Source organism: Uloborus diversus, chromosome 1 (genome assembly GCF_026930045.1).
Source record: "Uloborus diversus isolate 005 chromosome 1, Udiv.v.3.1, whole genome shotgun sequence".
Classification (NCBI taxonomy): Eukaryota; Metazoa; Arthropoda; class Arachnida; order Araneae; family Uloboridae; genus Uloborus; species Uloborus diversus.
The window spans coordinates 135,068,433-135,093,869 of NC_072731.1; the positions used below are offsets into that span (position 1 = coordinate 135,068,433).

The window sequence follows — 25,437 nt, forward strand, 5'->3', positions numbered from 1 at the left end:
ACATAAATCTATTGGAATTACATGAAACCTTACACATTGACAAAATTCAATTATATCATAGCCTTAATATGATAGGGACAAATTGGTCACCAATAGTATGACAAACACTTACTGTTCGTTCGCTGCATCCTTCGTAATGGCGGGGCCCCGTGGATCAACAAATCTCGTGAAAGTTTTGCCTAGTCAATAAGAGGAATATCGTGTGAATTCTCTCGAGGGCACAATTCCTTTCCACTTTGCATCATCAGGTAGAGGAGGGGAATCTATCGTAGGCTTTCAGGGGTTCCGAGAAACATCGCACTCAACGATCTCAGAAGGCTCATTTCTTCGCGTCGAAGCAACCTTTTCAGCTGTATCTTCCAGCCTCCTTTCGCTCGTCCTTTCCACTCTCACACCCCAAGGAAGTTTTTTTCGACTCCCCCCCTTTTCATCTCGCCCCAACAGGGGTCCAGGGTTCCATCATCCCTCCACTACTCAGCCAAGTCGATGGCGCCCTCTTGATTTCGTTACACGTATTAAAAGTCTTTTGGAAACCAAAGTTTATATTTTTCGTAAATCCACTATAGTAACGCATGTCATAAGGTGACCAACTTAAGTTGTACTTCTCTTTTCATTATTTGTTTGCAAAAAATCAACTGTACAAATTGATGCAGTGAGAAGTAAAGGGATGTAAGTTTCCAAATCTAAAAATTTGGAGTTTACCGGCATAATTAGTATGAGTACCTGTCCTCTGCTTAGGGGCAAAAGATGGTACTAGTAGCCCTGGTTGGTACTGCAAAATACCATAAGTTTGAAAAAAAATTCAATGAAGGCCTAAATAAGGTCCGAACTTTAAAAGCGTTTTACTCGAAATTTTAAAAAGTCCACTTGCATCCCTTTGCCTCTCACTGTCTCAATAGGAAAATAAAGAAATTTACTTTGGTCTAAGATCACAAAGAAATGATTGTTAAAGTCAATTTCACTTAAGTCAGGGCTACGGAGTCGGGGTGGAAATGACCAACTCCGGCTCCGATTCCGGGGATTTTAGAGCCTTCGGATCCTACTCCTTTACCCCCAAAATCAGTCCGACTTCGACGGAAAATCACCGGCACCAACTCTCGAAATTTCAAACCTACGACACCCGGCAATGACTCCGAGTCCTTTACCCCAAAATCAATCCGACTTCGACTCCGCTGCCCTGTCTTTAAGTCAAAAATAGTAGAACTTACTTTCCGCTGGTTTAAAGAAATTGCCCTTTTGAAAATAACATTTCTGAGTTAGCATCAAATTTATAACACCAAAAAAAAAAAGTATATCAGTTGCCTGTACTAAACAGTGGTCCTTAAAGGTCCTGGAAAAAGTTTTCAAAATACACAAAGATATGACCATATTAATGGAAAATCTCGCCTTTAAGTTATGGCCGCTTTTAAGTTACTCTGTGCCTTTTAAGTTACGGAATTTGTTTCTTTTATTAGGCTTATATATAGAAATAGACGCTTATATCTAAACGTCAGTCACGTAGACGACAATTAATGTTTGGATTTACAAATTGGAAAAATAATTCTTCCCGGCATTTTTGGCAAGAATTAAAGCAATTTTCATGTAAGTAAGAGAACTTCATAGAAAAATTCTTAAGTTTCACAATAAATTGCGTAGGGTAGACCGAGCACGTTTACGTATGGGGCACGTTAATGCTGTACCCTTTTTCCAAAACGAAATATAATTGGAGAGCCAACAGTCATAACAGATTGATGCTGCTCCCTAGCAAATATCCTCACAAGATTTTGAGCATTAGTCGAGCTTCGGTCTAGCATGCAGAAAGAATAATCTATTTTTTACCAAGTCGAGTAAATTTTCAATTGAAGGTTTTGAAGCTTATTGTGAATAAATAATGCTCAGTTAAGAAGGAACAAATATATAAAAGTTAGCAGAATTTTAATCTTTTTTGAGAATTATATTTGTATGAACTGAAATGTTGTTAAATATTTTTGCACGTTAAAAATAAATCCAAACTTTGAGACGGGGCAAGTTTACGCGTTGACGTCTGAGCACGTTCTTACTATGTTTTACTTCTAAATGTGCCCTGACGCTTTTTTGGCTCCGAACTGTCTCAAAACATTTTAGCATTTTCAGGCTATTTAGTTTTGAAAATCACCATTCAATTTTTAATTGAGTTACAAATTCGTATCTTATAGCTTACAATCATGTAGTGCTGTCTTCATGCCCTTTCGGCTTTAACTTTATACATTATTCAGTCTAATAAATTTGTTTTATATTAACGATGGTAAGACATTATGTTCAAAACACTAGCAGAACCACGTTAGGTGTCAAAATAAATATGCACGGGGCACGTTTAGGCAACCAACTTGGACTCAAAAATATTTCTTTTAACTGTTAAAAACACAAACTGAGCAACTACAGAATATACTAATTTTGAGTCCATTAACTACTTTATAAAACCGGAATGTCTGAAATTTAACAAATTAAAACATAAAATTTAGAAAATTCATTGAAACAAATCCGCGCAAACCTGCCCCGGTCTACCCTAATTAATAAAAAAATAAATAAAATCTATAAGTGAAAAATTTCAAAGGCAAGTTAATTTTATTTAGTTTATTGTCCACTTATCCCATCATCGCTGGATCAAACGACAAAAATATTACCAGTAATGCGTAAATAATTAGTTAATTGCTCTTTGTTTTCCTTCAGTACTCACATATTCACTCTTTCGCTGCAGGTACAAAAAGCGAAAGTTTTCTCGTATCTATGAAAGGTAGTTTGCCATTTTTGTTATCTTCTCTCCTGGGAGCCTGCTTGCAGTTATGAAGACTTTATAGTTTGAACTTTCATGCTTATCTGTTGATCAAAACAATACGAATAACAGATGAGAATCACAAGCGTGCTAACATTGCTTTTTTTGTAGTATATCACTTGGATCATGTTCAATATTTATTTAAAACTTAGCTGTTGAGGTGGGACTTTGAATTTGAACGTTTTGCAGTGTTTACTCATATAGTTTCATATGCACTACGTGTCCAAAAAAAAAAAAAAGTCGCATGCCTTAGTATTTAATTGGACCCCCTTGCGCATATTACAGCTTTCATACGCCGTGACATTGCTTCAGTGAGCTTTCGTAGGGTATCTATTTTTATTTTCACCCACAATTCCATCCATAGGTCTCCTAAACGTTCAATAGATGAAGGAAGTGTGGTGTGTGATCTTAAATCCTTTTTCAGTACGTCCCACATATTCTCGATTGGATTGAGCTCTGGACTATGTGGTGGCCAAATCATGTGTTGAAATGATGCATCGTGTTCATCGAACCAAGATTTAACAATTGTAGCCCGGTGTACTGTGGCGTTATCGTCTTGGAATACACCACTACCGTCAGGAAAATAAAAGTCCATAGATGGCACAACATGTTAAAGTACTGTGCAGACTTCATTTGGTTGGTGCACAATGCAGCCGAGCCTAGTCCAGATGAACAGAAACAACTCCAGAATATTACACTGCCTCCGAAAAAGTGCACAGTGGGAACAAGACATGTAGGATCTTTTGCTTCGTGTGGCTCTCTTCGAAACCTGACGCGTCCGTCATTTTGAAAGAGCGTACATCTTGACTCATTGGACCACATGACCTTTCCCCAATCATTAACAATGCAATTTTTATGATCTTTTGCAAATTGCAGTCTCTTTCTTTGATTAATGATACTCACAACTGTCTTCCTTATTGCAACACATCTTCTTAGTCCCGATTTTTGAAGTTCTCGTCGCATTGTGCGCTTGGAAATTATTTTACTTCCCTCTTTAAAGAGTGTGTTGAGTTGAATGGTCGATTTCTTGCGATTTTTCTTCACTAATCGCTTCAGAGAACGCCGGTCACGTTCGTCCAGAATAGATTTACGACCACAAAGATGTCGCGAACAGGTAGCTTCTAAGCCATCGTTTCACCTTTTAATAATGTGTTGAACAGTTCGCAATCCTATACCACTAACTATTTCAACTATGTCTTTGCATTTTGTCCCACTTTCGTACAGGCCAACAATTTGTCTCCTTTTGAACTCTGTTACATCACTTCCTCGAACACAACTACCGATTCCAGCCATGCTTACTTCGAATTAAACAGTCTTCTAGTGCAACGCCGGATTTTAAGCTTGCATCGAACAAAGATTTATGCAAATATCTGTAATACTCGTCGAATCACCTTCTTCCGAATTTGAAACGTTTAAAATTCGACAGCGACTTTTTTTTTTTTTTTTGACACTTAGTATATGTATGAGCATTTATGATGAAATATGTGAAATATTTCACATATTCTGTTTCGTTATACAAAAAACGACTACGTCATTTCCGTCACACAAAAGTTTGCCGATCAGAATTTCAAAGCCCCTGCATAAGAAGTTTCCCTTCAAAAATTGGTAGATACAGTAAAAAATGGATTATTTTTGAAAACTATTTTCTGACGCTACATGACTTCAACAGTATTGTTATGTTGTTCTAACATTTTTTTTTTCCTTTTTTTAGAATCAGTACAGGTTTATTTATGAGGCTTTGGAAGAGGCCTTGATCAGTGGTCAGACCTGGTTTCCCGTCTCCGAGATATCGCAACGTATGAAACAGAAATCCGTCAAGAATCCGATCACTAGGCAGAACGAATACCAGAGAGAATACCAAGTACGTAGAGATAAATCCGTCTTTCATTTTTTTAACCTGTATGAAGAATTGATGGGCCGACATGGGAAGACAGTAAGTCACAAAAAGCAAAATTTACAGGGGAAGCAAATTACGGCTGGCCAAGTATCGTAGAATGCATGCAAGTACCATCTTCCGTTGCTCTTAGAAACTAAACCATTTTGCCAATTGACTTACTGTTTATTCCATGCCTCTGACTTGGTCATTTACTGTTTTTTCCGGTGAAAGAAAAACGAAAAACTCGAAATTTGTGACTTACTGCCTTTTTAAAAAAAACGCTTATTTTTCCGGTTGCTTTTCTCGCGATTTCCCTGAACAAAAAAAAATTTACTCATTACATGATTTCTATGCGTAAGAGTTTCTTTATATATTTAAAACTTTTTATCATGCAAAATCATCTTTAATTGTCAATGATATATTTTCTAATGTATTTGTCTTGAAATTCGTCATTTTGCAAACTCCATACTTCCTATTTCAATTAATATAGTCTCGTAGACAGCGTGTGGTTTATTGTTTTGAAAAAATAGAGAAAACATTCGTAAAAAAATCGAATTTGCCGCAAATGATGCTAAAGAAAACTTTCCTCTGAAAATGTTTAAAGATTTCTTTTCCTAAACGTAATTTGTGGTGTAAATTATTATATGTGCACACAACGTTAAAGCAGTTTCGTTAAAAAAAAATAAAAAGAAAAAAAGATGAGCAGTCAACGGTTAAAAAAGGAAATTTCGAAATTTTTCATGCAGTATTGCACGTTGACTAGTTCCACATCCCAATTTACATTTAATACAGGTTGTGAAAATGATGAATCAACTACCAGTAAGTAGTTTGCAGTGGCGGGTTTATCATGCCGTAAACTTTGCAATTGCGAGGGCCGGACAAATATAGAACGGATACAACCGTTAGAACACATAACCAATACCCAAAAAGAATTCAGGCTTGCACCTCATAAATGTTTTACACAGTTCTATGATAGAAAAAGGGGCCAACCCCAACAATGTATTGTGACGGGAGCCCAAACTTTTAAATCCGCCACTGTAGAAATACTAAAAGAATAGGTAGGTAAAAGGGCAGTCCCCTCCCCCCCCCCCCCGCCCCGCTACCTTGAAATGTTCATGGCATAAATTTATTGCTAATATAATTTTAAATTCTGATGTAATATGTTTATAAGATATGGTTTTATTGAATAGGTTTACATTAATTTTTGTCATTATTAAATACGTAGGTCAGTCAGAAAGTTAGTTGCACTACTTCGTAAATATGTTCCGTCTAAGATTGTTTTGATGACACTGTGTGCCAGCACTTCAGATATGTCCCTTTATTATGTAACGTAGCGGCTTCCTCGAGGCAAGTTCAGTTTTTCTGATGGTTAGTCGCAAACATGTCTCAACAACTGCAAGTAGCGTCCAAATTGGAAATGTGTGCAGTGGTTCGTTTTTGCGGACAAAGAGGTGCAACTGCACTGAGAAATGTATGGGCTGGTAGAGAAGTGATGGTGAAAATGCAATGTTACGGTAAGCTATCGCGAAATGGAGCAACATGTTTGAGAACGGACGTACACATACTGACGACGTTGAGCTTGAGAGAAGACCATCTATTGTGACAATTTATGCGTGATATCAACCTCCTTTCAGTTCCGACATTTCACCTTGTGACTTTTATGTTTTTGGTCCCATGAAAGATGAACTTTTAAAGCGGCAATACTTCTTGTATTATGAGGTTAAAGCCCAAAGATGGTTATCGGGCGTCGGACGATATTTGATAAGAGAAGGCATCGGAAATCTTGTACCACGACCCGAAAAATGCTTAAATAATGGAGGTAACTGTGTTAAAAATAGATTTTGAATGCAACTTTAAGATATCAATAAAGTTATTCAAAAAAATTATTTCCTTTTTATTTTCTTGAGCAGTGCAACTTACTTATTGACTGACCCCGGTATAAAACCACGTTTATACGTCAGAAAGAAAGAAAATTATTTATTGTGTGTAAAAGATTGAAGTCCTTAACTGTACAACTGAAATACACGTATAAATTTACGTCATTTTTAATAGAGGATCGTAGCAATTTAACCTTCATTCGTGCCAAGAAAATATATATTTTGGATGCAGAAATAAATTACCTCAACCGCCAGTTAATCCTTTTTAAAGTTAAAACAAACTAAAGATAAGGAAAGTCTTATCCATATAATCGAAGCAGTGCATTAAAATACTTATCAAAAATGTATTCCAGCTTGAATTGGATTTCTATTAAGGCAAGCATTTTAAGGCAAGCGTATTGTAGGAACCAATAAAATGCAGAGGTTTATTAATACAACATTTAACTTGAAAGAGATACAAATCGATTCGATTCGCATGATGTGAACAGTACTTTTTAATAAATCAAATACTACCTTTTTCCCAAGCTGAATCTTATAAATTATAGCTTTCCAAACTTTCTATTTTTCACAAAACGTTTGTAGCATGAACGACATTTTACAGTCTAAAACCAAAGAAAAAACACAAATTCAAAAGTCAGATTAATTTCTTTTCTTTCACAATTTCTGCATGTAAATGAGATTTTTTTAAACCTATAAATACAAGCAGAATAACACTACACGCATTCAAATCCATACATTGTATGTAACACGTATTTTTACATATTCTCAAAATAATTTGCATTGTAAAACATATCTCTGCCTTTAAACCGCAGTTGGCTATTGGGCGGTAATTTATTGAATCATAGATATTTGTTGGGATTTTTTTTAACTGTCTGAAAACTTTGGCTATTGATATTGATCACGCATATATTCTTTTTGATTATGTTTATAAAATATCCGAATACGTCAAGACTGTGTTGAGATGATTTTGATTTTTTTTTTTTTTTTTAAACTTTAAAACAGTTTGGGATTTTCTAACAGTTGGTGTTCAATCTTCGTTTTTAATTACGGTATCGAAAATTTAAAACAAATTAAAAGTATGCTTGTTCTAAACCTTTAACAGGAAAATCTTACGCAGCTTTTTAATTCTCTTAAATTTATAGCTATAAAACATAAAATAAAACTTCTATTGGTAGAGCAACGCTTCAAAAATTAATCAGACTGGAATAAAATCAATATAAATATTTTTTAAATGTTCGTCCTGATCTTCCAAAACTATCATCATATTCCAAATATCCAAAAAAAAAAAAAAAAAAAAACCCTCAAATCATGCATATTTCAATTTCAATGTCAATTTTGGTTCATTTCATTGTTAATTTCAATAAAGAATTTTGAAGTGATTATACATAGCTGACAAACAAGATGACATTGCTTCAATATAATGAGGTCATTTTCGAAATTTTAAAAGTATTTTTTCTGAAAGAGCATGCTTAAAAACATAGAATTTGGCCATTTTTTAAATAATTTGACAAAGTTTAATATTTTTTACAATTATTTTAAATCGGTGCGGAGATTCAATTTCATTTTTACGCTTCTGCGCATGACATCACAAGGGATGAAATGCCATTCACTGATGCCATTAGCGTAGAGTGCGAGTGCAATCTTTAATTCGCTTCTTTACTCACATGTACTGGCAACGATGCGGCTGATAGCAAGCGTAGAGCGCAAAATTTAATTCACTTCTAAATTATCATAACGTGCAAGCGCAGTAGACAGCAAGCGTAAGCATTTAGGTGCCAGTGGAGTAGCGCGCCAAGTTCATCACTTGTGACGTCATAAAGACCACGCCTTGTTTGAAAAATCGAACATTTAAAAAACTTAGTTGAAAATTAAACGTTTTGAAAATAAGAGTTTTCCCCTCACTCCATGTTTTTTTTTTTTTTTTTTTTCATTATATCAACTACAGTGTCTAAAAGTATTACTTCGACTGATGGAAATAATCCCATTGCTGTTTTAAATGCAACAGATTAGTTGTTGTAGTATGCGAAGTTTTCCATTGATGTACGTCCTTTTTTACGGGCAGCTTGCGCGTGTATACTTTTCTGCTAAGTGGAAGCTTTATTGCGGGCTCTAGGTTACTTGATTTGAAAGAACTTTTTTTAAAAAAAATATGCATGTGGAAATGCCGAAAATTTGTAACTATTCCGTTTTGAGGGGAAAAGTAAATGGTCACCTTGGGTATTCTCAATGACTTGAATAATTTGTTATTTTACCTCTTCGATATCCAAAACTAGAGTTGCGTAGAGGGGTAAAAAAGACTTTGCGTAGAGGGGTAGAACTAGAGGGACGTAAGTGGCAAAAAAATAGAGATAACCAGTACAAAGGTTAGGTGAATCTCTCCTCCGTCTTGGAGCAAGAGATAGTACTAGTAGCCGTTGTAGGTGCTGCTATACAGCATAGGGTAGCGGAAATTGAAATCGGTAGCTTTTGTAGAGTAATTGTCAAAAAAAGCATCAAAATCATCAATTTTTGAAGTTGCAGCTTTTTGTCAATTGGAGTGACTTTCACCAGAAAAAAATCTAAATGAAAGTTAGTCAGTAATTAATTTTATACTGGGGACTCCGTCTTTTGCTCGATTCGCTCGCTAACCCATGTTCGCCACTTACGGTATCTCAATGCCGCCTACAGCGGGTAGTTTTTCAAGAGAAAGAAAACCGACTTGTTGCATTTGATAAATAAAAAAGAGGAAAACTTATGCAAAAAATATGCTTTATGAGTTTTTAACTATACTAGGGGCAAACCTAACTTGGTAGCATTCGTAAAATCAAAACTGTAAACCGAAGGATGAAACAGCATTAATTTCAATATCGTTTCCATGGAACATTCCAAATTTATGTTTTTATTTCTCTAAAATACTTTTCCAACATGAAGAAGAGTGATTTAGCATTAATTTATATAAAACTAGTGGTACCCGCACGGCTTTGCCCGTAATAAAAAAATTAAAAGGTCTTTTGGTTCGCCTGTGTGGCGAATTTTCTCTCCAATTGGCTTGTACCCACGTTACGGTTCCACGTTATGATAATTTCGTAATTTACTCGTCCATCTTATGATAATTTTGCTCTTAAAATTGGAATAGAAAAAGAACTACATCGAATTTTCGAAAAATCGCTTCGAGGTGCACACCCCCATGCTACAAACTAATTTTGTGCCAAATTTCATGAAAATTGGAGGAGCGGTCTATGCGCTATGCGCGTCACAGAGATCCAGACAGACAGACAGAGATCCAGACAGAGAGACTTTCAGCTTTATTATTAGTAAAGATAAAGAAAACAAATTCTTGCCCATATTATAAAATTTATATGAAAAATGGGCTTAAAATTGGAATAGAAAAAGAACAAAATCGAATTTTCGAAAAATCGCTTTGAGGTGCACACCCCCATGCTATAAACTAATTCTGTGCCAAATTGCATGAAAATCGGAAGAACGGTCGAGGCGCGTCACAGAGATACTTACAGACAGACAGAAATCCGGACAGAGAGAGATCCAGACAGAGAAACTTCCAGGTTTATTATTAGTAAAGATAAAGTAGAAGAAAGATAAACACATTCTTCCCCCATATTATCCATTTTATATGAAAAATGGGCTTAAAATTGGAATAGAAAAAGAACCTCATCGAATTTTTGAAAAATCGCTTCGAGGTGCACACCCCCATGCTACAAACTAACTTTTTGCCAAATTTCATGAAAATCGGCCGAACGGTCTAGGAGCTATGCGCGTCACAGAGATCCTGACAGACAGAGATCCCGACAGAGTGACTTTCTGCCTTATTATTAGTAAAGATTACCTACTTTACATTAACATTACTCATGCTTCTTATGATGATAAAATTTGTATGTAATTTAAAAGTAAAAAATAAAGGGATTTTCCAGTTCTATTAACATGTGCCAATTACTGGATCACAAGGTGTCATACACTGGAGTATCAGGTGTCAATTACTGGTGATTTTGGTAACTTTTTATATGCATATTTTTATAAAAGTATCGATTCAAATATTTTTGATTTTAGTGAACCAAATAGATGCACAGATGTGCACTCTTTGATACAAAAATATTTGCCAGAGAATATTTTATTCCTAAGTACTGAAAACAGAGGTAAGTTTAAGGACAAACTCTTAAAGTACAAATTACTGGGATCGTTACCCTAATGTAGAAAAAGTTTTCAATGAAAACCTACTTAGGATTGGAACTTTAAACGAGTTTTAATCAAAACGTAAAAACGTCCACTTACATCCATTTACTTCTCGATGCCTCATTTATGCGTGAGTGAAAATATTTTTCTTTTTGATAAAGCGCAATAGATCCATGATTGGCTAAAATATTTTGTTCTGAAAACTTTTCTGGATTCCTTAGTTCTTAACCTGTCACTGTTGGTACAAAAAAGCGTAATTGATGTTTTCCAGAAAATTTGCAAAACATCTGCCAAATTTACCATAGGAGACAGAGCTGGAGGCCACAGGTTGGAAAACAGAGACAAGAATCGAACGATTTCTACAGTTCCTCGTAAGTTTGATTTTTTTTTTTTTTTTTTTTTTTTTTTTTTTTTTTTGATGCTTGGCGAATCCAACACATTGGGTTCCCTTACTTAAAAATGACAAATATTCAAATGAACCCAAAATGGGTTTTAAATCTTGCTGCAACAATATACACAATTTTTAACAGAAATAATAATCATATAACGAAGAAAAGATTGTTGTGGTAAAAGTCACACATAACTGTGAAAAAGATGTGTCTGAAGCCTCAAAACTTGTAAATTAGTTTACTATGTTGCAAATGTTTTTTAATTAAATTTTTAATTTTTATAAAATTAAAAATTTCTTAGATTTCTTCGGGATTCCTCATCAGATCCAGACAAAATTAACATGGGACCATCTGGAAAGTATATCCTTCCAAACAAAAAAATAATTTTTAAAATCGTCCAGTATCCTTGGAGTAATATGAAAACATACATAAAAAGCCGAAAGACGAAATCATAACCTCCTTTTTTGAAATCAGTTAAAAACAATCGCCAAGATAATGCGCCGTAACTTACCTGTAACGGAAAAAACCGTGTCTCAGATATAATAAAGGTAACAGTTTTTCAAGAGCGTCGACAACCCTTTAAAATTCTTGTCTGGAATAGTTTTGAAAATATTCATTGGACAACCATCAATTTATCATCATTCACCCTTTCAAATAAGAGAAATATTCCTCAATATTGCCATTAAAACAAACATATAATTCACCCTTAAAAATAACGTTAACTAAACCAATAAGAGTCAGATTTTTTTAAAGACTACAGATCCATTAAAATCGTACATGAAAACATCGACTTGCGGAAACCTAATCAAATGGAAATATATTTTAAATGCCCTGCTACAGACAAAACCAGAATGCATTAAAAACCGATTGCAAGAAATTTTGCTTCTAGATACTCAAGCAAGATATGGCAACAAATAATATTGTTCAGCTTTTCTTCAAGCTAAAATTAATCTCGCGTAAAAAATACTGAAGGCAGGGATGCCCAACTATGGAAGTGTAGGGGTCATGGGTGTGTGTTTTTAAGGGCATTTCCCTCTTTTCGGAGAGATCTTGCTCCTGTGAAGTTCTTCGTAATATTAGGGGATACGCCATGCTGTTCGAGAGATGTGAAGCCCTACTGAAGAAGAACCTCCAGTATCCTGCACTCAAGGTGCTAGCGACCGAACCCGAGACTTTCGGATACACGGACTTTACGAGCACTCGGTAGGTACAGTGAAACCTATATAAGTTGACCACTTGCGGTGCACTACTTTAGCGGCCAACTTAAACAGGTGGTCAACTTACAAAGGTTGAGTTGTATGATAAGGGCTTATTCCGTGCCTGGAAAAAAGCGGTCAACTTAGACAGGTGGCCAACTTCACAGGTTTTACTGTATTTTGAATGTTCCAAACCCGGAGCCCTCCGATTCCAAGTTCAATGTCTTATCTACTAAGCTACGTACCACCCAAATGGTTACTTGCATGCCCAGAACACCTGCGTGCAGAAAGTCATTGACCTTAAACCGATATTTTTCCATCCCACTAAAACCACGCAGCAGTTATAATGTTCAAACACTCTGTAACTCTTATAAATATTTTAAACATTTGTTTCAACAAAACTTACTGTTCCATATGAGCGCTTTTTTATCTTCATTTGTGCACATTTTCTATTATTCAATATCTGGAGTTCTTTGTATGAAGAATGCTAGAGGCAACCACTACTTACATCCATCACATCAAATTTTATCTCTTATTCTTTCCTTTTGGGGCCTTTTGGCTTAAGAGAATAAAAGAGAGAAGACGCTTTATACTCGGTTCAATATCGTAATCTTTCGCAATAATCTAGTTCAGATGAAAAGTTTTTCAGCAGAAAAAATCTTTAAACTGCAAAAGTTTCTCCCAACTTTTATTGACATTGATTATTTGCTTCGATTTTATCCGGAAAGCTGTTTTCTTCATTTCCTAATACGTTGTAAAACTGGATGTAAGTATTCATACAATTTTGGTCGTATTTTATATTATTTTTTAAAATCTTGTATTGATATGTTTGTCATGTAGAATTTATTTTACAAGAATTTTTCCACAAGGGAATGTTTAAATTTACTTAGTCCTTTTTCCTAGAGATTTTTTTTTTTTTAATGGGAAAAGCATTTAGCTTTCTTAGACTTAATCATATGTGGTTTTTAATTGCTAATCGCAGATTTTCTTTCGCAAGTTTTTCTTCTAATAGAAATGAAAACTACTTTGCCATTTTTCTATCAAATATTTTGGCACAAAAAGAAAGCGTCTTGAAACGTTACAAACAAACTTGATGATCTAATTGTGATATTTTTAATGTACTATTTTATTGTCATTCATTCGTTTGAGCTAACTTTAAGTTATGGGGTAAACTTTGGGTCTCTTTGTTTGTTGTAGAACATTTGGGTTCAAAAAAAAAAAAAAACTTTTATTTCGACTCCCCGCCTCAAAATAAATCAGAAGACAACAGACATGCCCTTTTAGAGAACGCTTTTCACTATTCGTCGTAAGAAAGTTAATTAACAGCTGCATTTCGATTTATAATTTTATCACTGCTACACATTCAGGGCCGTATTCCAGAAGAAATTGGTAGCATTTCACTTTGATTTGACGTCATAACTCGTCCCTTAAACAATCTTCGTTTGCGAAATTTCTATGCTGCCACGGTTGAGGGAGAATTTATGACGTCAATCCGAAGTGAAAAGATTCAGTGCGGGTGGCTTAAGCCTCTCATTTTCAACCTTCAGAACGTAATCTGCCCATAAATATTGTATTAACTAGATACACAACGAGGAACTGGTTCCATGGACAACTGAATAGACGAGCAAGCTTCCTAAAAGCGAATGCGCGCAAACAACTTTTGTCGAGGATGCAATCAGCATTGCATCCACTGGAGATCAGTGGTTGCAATTGCGTCTTGATTAGGTGACGCATTTGCCCGTTTAATTCAAGATTCGCGAGTTCAATGACGGACAGTGGCTACTATGGAATTGTGCATCTAGTTATATACTAGATCTATGAATGTGCCTCCATCTGTAGACGTGGCTAATATATACTGATTGAAGAGAGAGCGAAAATTTTTTTTCGAAGACTCCTTTACCGAATAACATCATCCGTTGAAGAATCACACACACGCCGAGGGTCCGAGTTAAAATATGAACAAAGACAAGAATGTTATTGATCGGTATGGGCAGTTCCAAAGAATGATTCGACTACCTATATTGCTCAGCATGAATTCCATCGATCATTTATGAAACATAATCGAGCGGTTAGTTTGTGCACAAAATTCTGCATGGCTCAATATTTCTACAAAGGCGCTCTACTGACTTTTTGAGTTCGGTTGTTGTACTTAAAAGGGCAAAAAAGATCCTACACGATATTAGTAGATATCCCATTACTTTTGTCTCCTCAGTATCTGTGAGGACATACTGATTCAAAATGGCTTCTTAATACACATCTCATTACATACATTCGTAGTATTAGCATCATTTAGTTCGGTTTCTAAGAAAAAAAAACTTATCAAATTCATAGATGTTAGTTTTTTTTTTTTTTTGTTGTTTCAGCTGATAACTTCAGGCCATATCTGTCTTCATTTCAAAGCAACGACAGCACAGATTACATCAACGCGGTATTCGTAGACGTAAGTGGTTTTGCTTTAATAATAATAATTTTTGTTCGCATAATAAGCAACACAAAATTCCAAGGTTATTATTCTGAACTCATTTTCGAAAAACTGTTCATTATTTTCAGTCTACAAGGTACTAGCAGATAGTCTACGTTTCCCACGAAAACTTTCAATGCTAAAAGGTTGAACCTTTCATTAAAGTAAGGCATGCAGTGGGGGAAAGAACAAGCGCACAGGTCGACATATTTTCACTTCCGGATTATTTTTGACTCAAATGGCTGAAATTTTTGTTGTTATAGTAAACTCCCGATTATCCGTGAGAGGATTATCCGCGAGTCATTCAACAATCAGAAACATGTATTTTCGCAGCAAAAAGCAAATACCGATGACTGTTTTTGATAGAAAAATTGCAAATTTATACTCAGTTGTTTATGTTTTATCTAGTTATTCAATTTTTTTGCTTTCTTCATCATACGTACACTTGTTCTATGTTGATGTTAAGTTCTATTGTGCAAAAATACAAAACATTTTTACTGTACTATATATGTTTTCGATGTAGTATTATTTATCAGTACAGGGGTGCGGTGCCCACAGGGGGGGGGATAGCGCAAGTTGCGCCATCAAAGTTTTGGGGGAGGGGGATTTTATACATTTTTTGTTTACTTATTTATTTTTATTTATTGATTTATTTTTAATTTCAATTATTACTTTAATTTTGTTTTATTTCATTTTATTTCATTTATTTATTTAGTTTGCATGTGTGTGTATGTATGTCATTAAAAAATCAGAGCTTTTCTAATGAAATAATAATAATAATAATCATTAAAAATAAATAAATAAATAAAAAATATAAAAAAATAAAGTTAAAAAGAGAGCTAAAAAATAGCAAATTGGCGAGAAATTCATCATCCATTATTTGTAAATATACAGGCAAACCAAATGACTTTTTAATTTTCTACTACGGGCAAAGCCGTGCGGGTACCTCTAGTTAGAAATAAAATAGCTTATACTGTTAAAACTGCTACTTGCATATTGCACCTTTTAGGGAAACGCTTGTAGAACCAACTGCACCCCATTAAGATGTCATTTTGACTTTCTAATGGTCTTTTTGGGATCTTATGGCTAACAATGGCAAAGAGCTGCCGTGGGGACACATAATGGCAACCTGAAGGAGGCGCTGCTGGTGCTACAAGCGTTTCATCCAAAAAGGTGCCATTTGCAACCCGCAGATTTAGCAGTGTATATTGCATGGGTTTTCACTGAAGGGTTTTCATCTTGTCCTAAACAGTTAAGTAACCAGAAAGCTCGCTTGACGGTACGACAGGGAGAGTCAAGACGGGGAAACTCTCCGCCACGCTGGATTGACTCAAATAGTTTATTAGAATCATTCAATGGAAGTCAAGCAATTGTATAAAGGTCTATGACACCAACTAATCACCAGAAGAAAAAAAGAACAAGTGGTGGATTCTTCTCACTTTCAAGTTATCAGTCCTGTATTTATTTTAACAGTTCCAGAAGTGAACATAAAAGCAGTATTCCGAAAAGGCGCGGAAAAACTTGTTCTAACTTAATCCTAGATCCTCTGAACATAAGAATGAATTAGCAGAAGAAATTAAAACAAAAATTATCGCCTGAAACTTCTAAATGAAAACGAAAAAAATATGCTTGAAGAGTTCTAATGAACCAGAGAAGAGTTCTAATGAAATAACAAAACTTACTACAAGAAAAGTTGAAGACTCTGACTCCTTTAACAAGTCCTTATGTAGTAAAAATCATAGATAAAGGGCCAGTGACAGAGAAGAAGGTGACAAACAATACTTATAATTCATAAAATTATTCAATACTTATAATTGCTACGACTTCTGCAAAGAAGGTTAAGTACGGTGTACTTTGTGAGCGTTGAATCCACAACTCCTGTGAACGGATAGAAAGTGATAAGCTTTAGGAATTCACAAGTGCACATCTGTGTGCAGCGAAAAAGTCATAAATAAAATTCGATAAGAAAGTAATAAAGTAATAAGAAGCTTTTAGCTGTATTAACGTTCTGTACTAATGTTCGTTCCCTATCTCGCCAAGCATATTGAGCAAGGTGAGGGAAGGGGTATTCTTTTTTCAAAACGTGTTACACATATGATTAAATACACAAATAAAAGCAAGTTTATTTGTAAAATATTGTTATTAAGAAGTTAAATAAACAAAATGTAATTTAAAAAGGTTTTGATTTGCTTATTTTAGCCATTTTCTAAGATGTTAAAGTTAGCTTCACCATCTTTCTGCTCCTTCCCCAATGACAAAAGTGGGAAGCAAATAAAATTCATTAAACATAAGAAAAATTCCCCCTTTTTTTCAAAGAATAATGATATTAAAAAACGTCCCCTGCGTCATGAAAAGCGTTTGCCCTGCTCCATCCAAACGCTCTTTTGAGGACCGATAATGGGAGATCAGGAGCCTTTGAGATTCATTGACTCTTGTTACAGATACTTTTTTTTTTGTACATTTGTTTATATCCTTATTCCAGTTGGTCTTCTGTATCTGTAGTTGTCTTACAATCTTGCCGTTAAAAATTTAAAAAATATATATTATGAAAAAGGCTAGTCGACATTCGTATTTAATATATCCATTGCAATTTTAGTAGTTTAATTGCTCTACATGTAATTCAAAGCAATGTTTATTTATTTATTTGCCGTGAGTGCAAAAGGGTTAAAAACAAATCGCAACTGCATTTAAAGGTATTGATTGAAGCAAAGTGAACATCAAAACCACGAATGTAAATGTCGCAAATTCTTCATCGTCAATTTTAAAGTCGTGAGCATCGTATGCGTCCCTGGGGTCGTGGGAACTTTGGAAGCTTTGATAAACATATGGTTCGCAAACAAACATCCTTCAAGACTAAACTCCAATCAGCAAAGTCGTTACATTCTCTTAATGACTGAGATTACTTAACGATAATGAACCCTTTCGACTGCTGGACTTTTCGTGGAAACCATTAGTATGAACCATGCCACTTGTAATATGGTAATTACTAATCAGAGTCCTCGGGGATGTTTTGAAAAGTCACAAAATTGTCGAGTCATAATGTCCTCCCCAGGGTGATGAAATTGTTGTGGAACCTAAATTAACCACATAAGAAAACGGCTTCAAATGGCATAGCAAGTGCCTACAACGCCGGCTTTCGTAAATATAAGATTTTTCTACTTTGTATGGATGTAGTTTTTATTAATTTGTCAAATTCCTAATTGCATCTTCAAAAACGAAAAGAAATTTAATGATCAAGAAATTAATGACGTGATATTTCATGTGTGCTTCCTTACTGAATGTTTTACTTTTCAAATCGTGTTTCAATGTTAGTTAATGTCTTATTTTTTCGCTTGCATAATTTAATCTCTTCATTACTCGTAATTACCTTATTAATAATTACATCGTGTGGTGATCAAAAAACGTGTTCTAAATGATTCCGGGTATGTTTCCGGGAAAAGAGGTTTTTCTCGCCAAAATGTTTCTCTTTAGTTTCAGTTTTGGGTAGCAGCAGAGTCTGCTGTGTTGATTTTTATCTATTTTTGCTGATTTTTACTATATTTGTTGACTACAAGGTCACATTTATGTGACCTTGTACGTACCATTTTTCTTTCTTTCCCTCGCTCACACTTACGTACTTAAGAATATTCTGAATAGTTCCAGAAAAAATATAACCTAAATACGTTGATATGTTGGTTTGATTACAAATATAAGTTCGTTGAACAATTTAAATTTGCATTATCCCAGGCCGATTCGGGGCTTTGTATTAGCATACAAACAGTTTTATAAGATTTTCTTACAAAATATGGTAGGATCATAATAAGGTGGGTGGGTTCATTCTTCAACAAGAGCTTCCCCTCCCTGAAATGGTAGCCTCTATGCGTCCCTGCATCCCTCGAATCTGCGGTTCTCAAACTGAAGAGCACGCCTCTTAGATGGATGAGATATCCGTAAAGGTAGAGGAAAAACATAACGAAGAAAATCATGCTGAAAAAGTGATTATTTTGCTAAAAAAAAAACTAAATACATATATTCTGACATAATAAAACCAAAAACAGTCTATTCAACCAGCTAAGTGTTTTCGCAAAGAAGTTTAGTTCTTGGAAGGTTTGGTTTTTTTTAAAAGTCGATTTGTCTAGTCGCAACTGACAAAAAAATTCGAAATTACTTTTATTTCAAAAAAAAAAAAGTCCTATTACAGAATAGGTAAATTTTACGCTTATCGATTTAGTTAGCTTCATAGTAGATTCTTCTACAGTGCTTAAGCTGCGATTTGAAAAAGCTGCCGATGTCACTAGATTCCATTTTCGCTTCGTTCTGCAAAAAGAGACCACTCTAATACGCTTTCTTACAAGGATACTCCCCTCGCAGTAAAACAACCTTTACAATTGCACTCTTCCCGTGACTACTAGATCCGTTTTTTTCAACCCTAATTACTATTTAGAGTAATTTCCTAACGATAGTTTGATAGAAGCTTGACGGCTAGGAGTTTTTAATCAAAAATATAATTTATATTTATTGACTATTTTTTTCATAGACAAGCTTTGTCATTGAAGTTTTATGCTTTAGAACATTCTTGTATACGCACTAGTTATTGAAAAAATCTTAAAATAACTTTTTTCTCTATATAAAAAAAAGTTTGTTAAAATTAAAATGCATGTAGTGTTTCTTAATTTGACAAACTTTATAGCAATATATTTTTTCTACAGAGCTGTGATTTTAAAGCATTAAAGACCTTTTGAAACGTACGAGTATTGCATGTTCGTAACTTCTTTCCAAAGCCTTTTAAAGATGTGTTGATTGAAAAGTCGTCTATTCCTTTTTTTTTCGCAAACAACGCAATAAAAACAATAAATTGTGAAAATCTATGAAGTTTTACTACTTTTTCTCCGTGATTAGTGCAGAGGAACTATTAAGTGTTGCTTTTCGGCTTTATCAAATATTACGTACAAATATTGTTCATGAACCTTTGTGCAGGATTTGCTTTCATTGAAGAATGCTTAATGCTTTACGATTGTAAAGTTTAAACCAGCCTATCATTTTTCAGGGTTACCTCCGTTCCAAAGAATTCATCGTAACTGAATGGCCGATGCAGCATACGGTTCCGGATTTTTGGTCCCTAGTGTATGATCATGACTGTAACTCCATCGTTGTACTCAGTGAACACCCACCGTCTAATGTAAGTATTATCAAAATATTTTAAATTAATGAAAAAGTTCTTAACCGTAACCTCAACATTATACAGGGTGTCCGATAAGTCTTCCCCACATTTTAAAAATTCATAGAAAGCAACACATTGTCCGATGAATATGCAGTTTGCGCCGTAACACTTTACCCGTCGAAGAATTAATTATGGCATCGCAAAAAGGGGGGAGGGGACAAGAAAAAATGTAGGTATGAGTAGGTTTGCTGGACGTCCCGGTTTTCAGACAAAATCACAGCGTCCCGGCCGGATCACTTCATGTCCAGGAAAAAGATAAATTTAATTATAGATGACCAAAAATGTCGAAAAATAATTAACTGTGAAGCATTATTTCCAATAAAAACTTTGTCATTTCTGTACCTTAGAGCCAGACAGACATAAGTTCAAAAATTGCGATTTTCTGATTATTACTGCATTGTATAATCCTAACCCATATCGAACCATGCAAACGTAATTCTAAAAAAAAAATCCTCTGTTGGTAATTATTTACCAGTGTTAAAAGAGCACGCTTCTTATCCTTACATGTTCCAGACAAATGTTTTTCGTATCTCCTGTAAAGTAGCGATTATGTGACTTGCGTTAGTCTGGATCTGAGGTACAGATTTGTAACATTGACCTGTAAAATTAATATCAATTAGCTTGTGAGGATTTTACAACAAGATTAAAAAGGAAAAAGACTCTCTTAAAAAGTCCTAGCCTGTCCTAGCCCAAAGAACATGTAAATGTTGTTCAAGTTTTTATTTCTCGTTCTAAGTTTTTCTTCTTACTAAAGTAAACTTAAAATATTAACACGTAGGAAATAAAATGTTTAAATGTATCTGTGCTTACGTCATGTATTATTTATAATCTCTGGTTCAGGCTCATAATTATTAAGTAATTATTTAATTTATAGCATTGAGAATGAACTATTTTCTAAAATACCCTGAAAACCAAACAGTACCCTTTTACATACATGCTATGCTGGTGGGAGGGAAGGGGGGATGGGGAATATTCAGGTGTCCCGGTTGAATATTTCAGAAATCTGGCAAGCCTAGTTTTAAGTAATCGCTGTATCGTCGCAGTAAGAAAAACAAACGTCATGTGAGGTGTTTAACTATTTGTGAAACAGAAAGCAATGACTTTCATGAAGAAAGGATCCAAAGAAATGTTTCAAGGAGGGGGCGTTTGATTTTTTTTTTTTTACCTTTTACTACAAGTCTGATTTATACATGCTTGAGGGGGGAGAATGTCACAGCATTTTTTATCGAAAACAATTAAAAGATAGAGATTTAGCCAAAAAGGTCCTAAGAAAGAAGCTTTTTCTTTCCTTTTACGTTGGAAAAAGTATCTTAAAATTGCTTTTTAGAACTTGAATTTTGTAATAATTCCGTTGGCAAGGTCCCTCACGCGAGGGGCAACCGCCCCTCCCCTGCATCCGTCCTTGCCTTTCACCGTATGTTGCTCGTACTACATCTAAACACGGTACTCAAGTTCTTCCCATGTCCACAAACGGTGCACGCTTTGAACTCTGGTAATGAAGGGGATTTTTTATGCTTAATAATATAATTATACACCTAACACGACGTTTGTCTTTCTTACTGTGACGATACTCAGATTACTTATAACTACCTTTTTTTTCTTTTTGTTTTTACGATTTCATAAAAAAAAATCTTGAACTTGTTCAGTAATATGGCATATACCGAATATTCATATCACAATTTGTTGCTTTTCTATGAGTTTTTAATCCATGTCAAAAACTTTTCAGACAACTTGCATTTCTAACGCATTCCACAAAACTTAGGAAATTAAAGTAGGAAAATTTCCAATGATTTTTTGTAATGTTTATTTATAGAAATGCAACTGAAACAGTAGTTAATGACATATACATAACAAAACCATACACGTAAACATTATATTGCGTTTAAGTACCAAACTCTCATTTTTGCGGACCGCAAGAAACCACAGCTCATCAGTTACGGGTCAAAATGCATGCAGTTAGATAAGGATTCGGATTTTTGATCGCTCAGTAAACCAAATCAGTATTAATATGAAATGTCCTTCAAGTGTAACCTTTCTTGATATTTCAGAGTTATCCCCAATTTTTCCCTTCCGAGAAAGAAAAAGTGAAGAAATTTGGTCCAGTGTTCACGATTGAGACTATTTCCTACAGTGCCCTTCCCAACATCAAATCCTGGATATTCAGGATACTCAAAAAGGTGAGTTTTTTCTATGAAAGCTGAATTTTGGGGGATAATTAAAACATGTCTCAGTTTCCCAAAATGTGCAGCACAAACTGTCGGAATTGAGTGTTGAACTAAAGAGAAATATATGACATGGAATTAACGGAAGTATCTATTAATCTAAACTACTATTTACAAATTGGGACTGTCCACAAATGATGTCACGCTTTGAAAGGGGAGGTGGTTCAAGAAAGCGTAAGTAACAATTTGTGACAAGGGGAAAGGAGGGGTAACAAAAAGTGTAACATTACATTTATAAATTAAAATATGTTTATGAAAATAGCGTGACATGTAACAAGGGGTATGGTGAAGAGTAACTCTTTTGACAAAGTGGTTGCGGGTCAAAATTGTTTTGAAAAAGTATGGCATCATTTATGGACAGCCCCTTAGTTGGGATCCGCTTAACGGGTTATAGTTACTATGCGGGTCATGGAGGCCTGATCAGAAAAGAGTTGGATTCGTAACTGGAGGTTTCCAGGCTCGACGCTAGCTGGTCAAAGATCCTCCGTGTTCGCTAATGGAGATTAAGGCACGTTAAATGTGTCGGGTCACAAAGCCCTCCAGTTCCCATTCAAAATCAGTACCTCCGGAGGGTACTGAACCAGGAGTTGTTGTTGTTCGGCTTCTGGTTTGGATCAAAATGATCGAATGTTGATGGATGTTGCATCCATCTATCGTGTTCAAGTTGATACAAATCGGATTTCCAACTTACTTGTGCTCCGTGAACAGAAGTCGTATCTTTCTGCTTTGAGTCGGGCAGCATTGCCTACTCGGACTCGGACACTGGAGGGGCTTAAGCAACAGCAACAAGATATTTACTATTAGTGGTAGATTAAAATATTTTTGGGTTTAGATTTTGAGTCAAGAAGACAATTACGTTTTTAAATTAAGACAACATAGTTTTACTTTGTTTTGGAGGAATAAAGGAGAGTATGCCTCTTGCATTTTTAATTGATGCAGTTCCAGTGTTAAAATTTGCTTCTTACAAAAATTTCTATCTAATCAGAAACTTACTAGAGACAGACGCTCACAATTTGATGAATTTGTGGTCCCGAAGTTTCAGGAAGGGCCAAGTAACGAAGTACATTAAGAACGACCAACTTCTTGGCGTTTTGCTTCAAAAGAAAACATGTTTCCACTTGTAAGGGGCAAAACTTAAAACAATAATATGTTTTGAATTTTTGAACCATAATTAAAAATCACATAAAAGCTATTGCACTTAAAAGCAAGAAAACGCATAAGATAAATATAAAAAGGGGTAATTTTCACGATTTGATTTTTTAAATTGTTACCAGGTATAGTCAAAACTCCTTCAGCTTATACAATCCATGCTGAATTTGATAGATTTCTGCCAGTCACTGAACATATTAAAAAATTCGTATGTCTGATAAGTAGTACTTGCTTTTACTCAAAAAAGTCATACCAAAAAAATAAAGTAAACAGTCGAAATAAATTTATTGCACATGTAGACTATACCAAAATCGCAGGATGAATAATTCATAACGCAACGTACTCGCGTGTTATTCTTCCCAGTAATTAAACAAGTCAAAATAGCCATCTACCGGACAAGTATATGGTGCATTGATTGAATTTTCTCGAAACAGATTCCCAATTTTCTCTCAGTTTTGGCTAAACGTATAATGCCTTCGTTGTTACCTACTTTAACAACTCGTCAAATCAGCTGATCTAGGATAGACACGACAGTCCTTAATCTTCGTCAAGCGGATCTGATCATTAAACTGTCCGTCAAGTGTAGGAATAATTTTGCATTTGTCCGTGAATTAGTGTTGAGGCAATCAAATAGGAGTTACGGGGGAATGTAAATAAGTGTAAAAAAAGGGTATAGTAGGGAGGGGGGCGAATGCCGATCTTGTGTCAAGTAACATTTCTCCAAAATGTCATAGAATATTCTTTCGTTATCAAAAAATTATTGTAGTGGCTAAGTATTTGACTGTCACCCCTCTTCCATTTCGTTCTCTGATTGTGTTGTAATGTTAAGTGTTCGTTGATAACTATGCATCATCTGTTCTGCGATGATTTTTCCCCCTTTGTCGGCTTAGCACAAAATTTATCTGTACTAAAATAAATACGTTTGTGGCAGCTGTATTTATCGAAAAATTAAAGTTGTTAGGCGTAAATTCGTAATGAAAGTCACATAGGGGAGAGCGGGGTACTTTGTCACAATCTTCAATTATGATTTTTTTAACCAGATTTAAGGTCAGTAGTTAAAATTGAAAATCGTTATACAGTTCTTAATATAAGACGGATAAAAAAAAAATAATTTTCCGAAAACCTGGAAAAATGTGATAAAAGGAAAAATGTTAAATTTTAAAGAACGTGAAGTGGGGTGATAAATTGCGAAAATAACAGCCAAACCCGAGAGAAAAATGAAATGTAGCTCAATGATTTTGCTTCGTTTCCTGTCAATTTTCTGCTATATCAGCTGTGAAGGACTCGCTTGTAGAAATGAAAAAAAGGGAGGAGAGGAGCTTAAAACTTAATGAAAACGTTCGAAAACCAAAGAAAGATGGATGGGTGGCGTTTATATACAAATAGATAGCTTAATCATTTTTTATGCCAAGTAATGCAAGTTTCAATTCAATAACCCGCATGAATACAAGCACTAGAAGAATACTACGAAAATTCATTATTTTTGCGATGTATTTATTTATAGACTTACTTTACAAGATTTAATGGATTAAATTATACAAATAAAAAAATTACGCCAAATTTAGAAATATTTTCATTTCATTTCAAACAAGAATCGTAATAAGGTCCACTTAAGCCACTTTCTTCATCGTTTTTAATATAACTGAGAAAAATTGAGACTGCACAGAATAATTCCATTTTAAAAGATAAGAAAGGGTGCTGGGAGTAGGGGCAATTTTTTAATTTCTGGAACTCTTGTGAACAGACTTTCCTCGTGATTTGAAAGGGCGACTTTACTGTACAAAATATATTTAAGATCGAATAAAATTGTACATTTTCTTTTAAAGGGTGATAAAGGAAGATAAGAACAAACTTTAGAAGTTTCATCCTTTTTCTCGGATATTCATGCAAGCTCATATCCAATGCAATGAAAATTTTCGTTTCAAAAGAAAAAAAAAGAAATAAAACATTTCTGTTTTAAAATCCTCTTCATTTGTCCTTAGAATATTGATCTCAAGTTCAAAGTGCCTGCAAATCAAATGATGCAAGAACAAAAAGCAGTTAATGAATCTGAAATTTTTAGTACATAAACATAGTCCCATTGGGGTATTCCACGAAATACGATCGCTT

The 25,437-nt window shown here is 34.8% G+C and overlaps 1 protein-coding gene across 1 annotated transcript in view; it reads left to right on the top strand.

Annotated features, from left to right (window-relative positions):
• The window catches only part of LOC129235201 (receptor-type tyrosine-protein phosphatase kappa-like), a 115,232-nt gene that overhangs the window by 75,947 nt on the left and 13,848 nt on the right, over positions 1 to 25,437 (top strand). Inside the window, 5 exon segments of the mRNA XM_054868911.1 lie at positions 4,503 to 4,652; positions 10,983 to 11,082; positions 14,660 to 14,736; positions 19,784 to 19,915; positions 22,006 to 22,134. Of these exon segments, the coding sequence (XP_054724886.1) occupies positions 4,503 to 4,652; positions 10,983 to 11,082; positions 14,660 to 14,736; positions 19,784 to 19,915; positions 22,006 to 22,134 (588 nt within the window).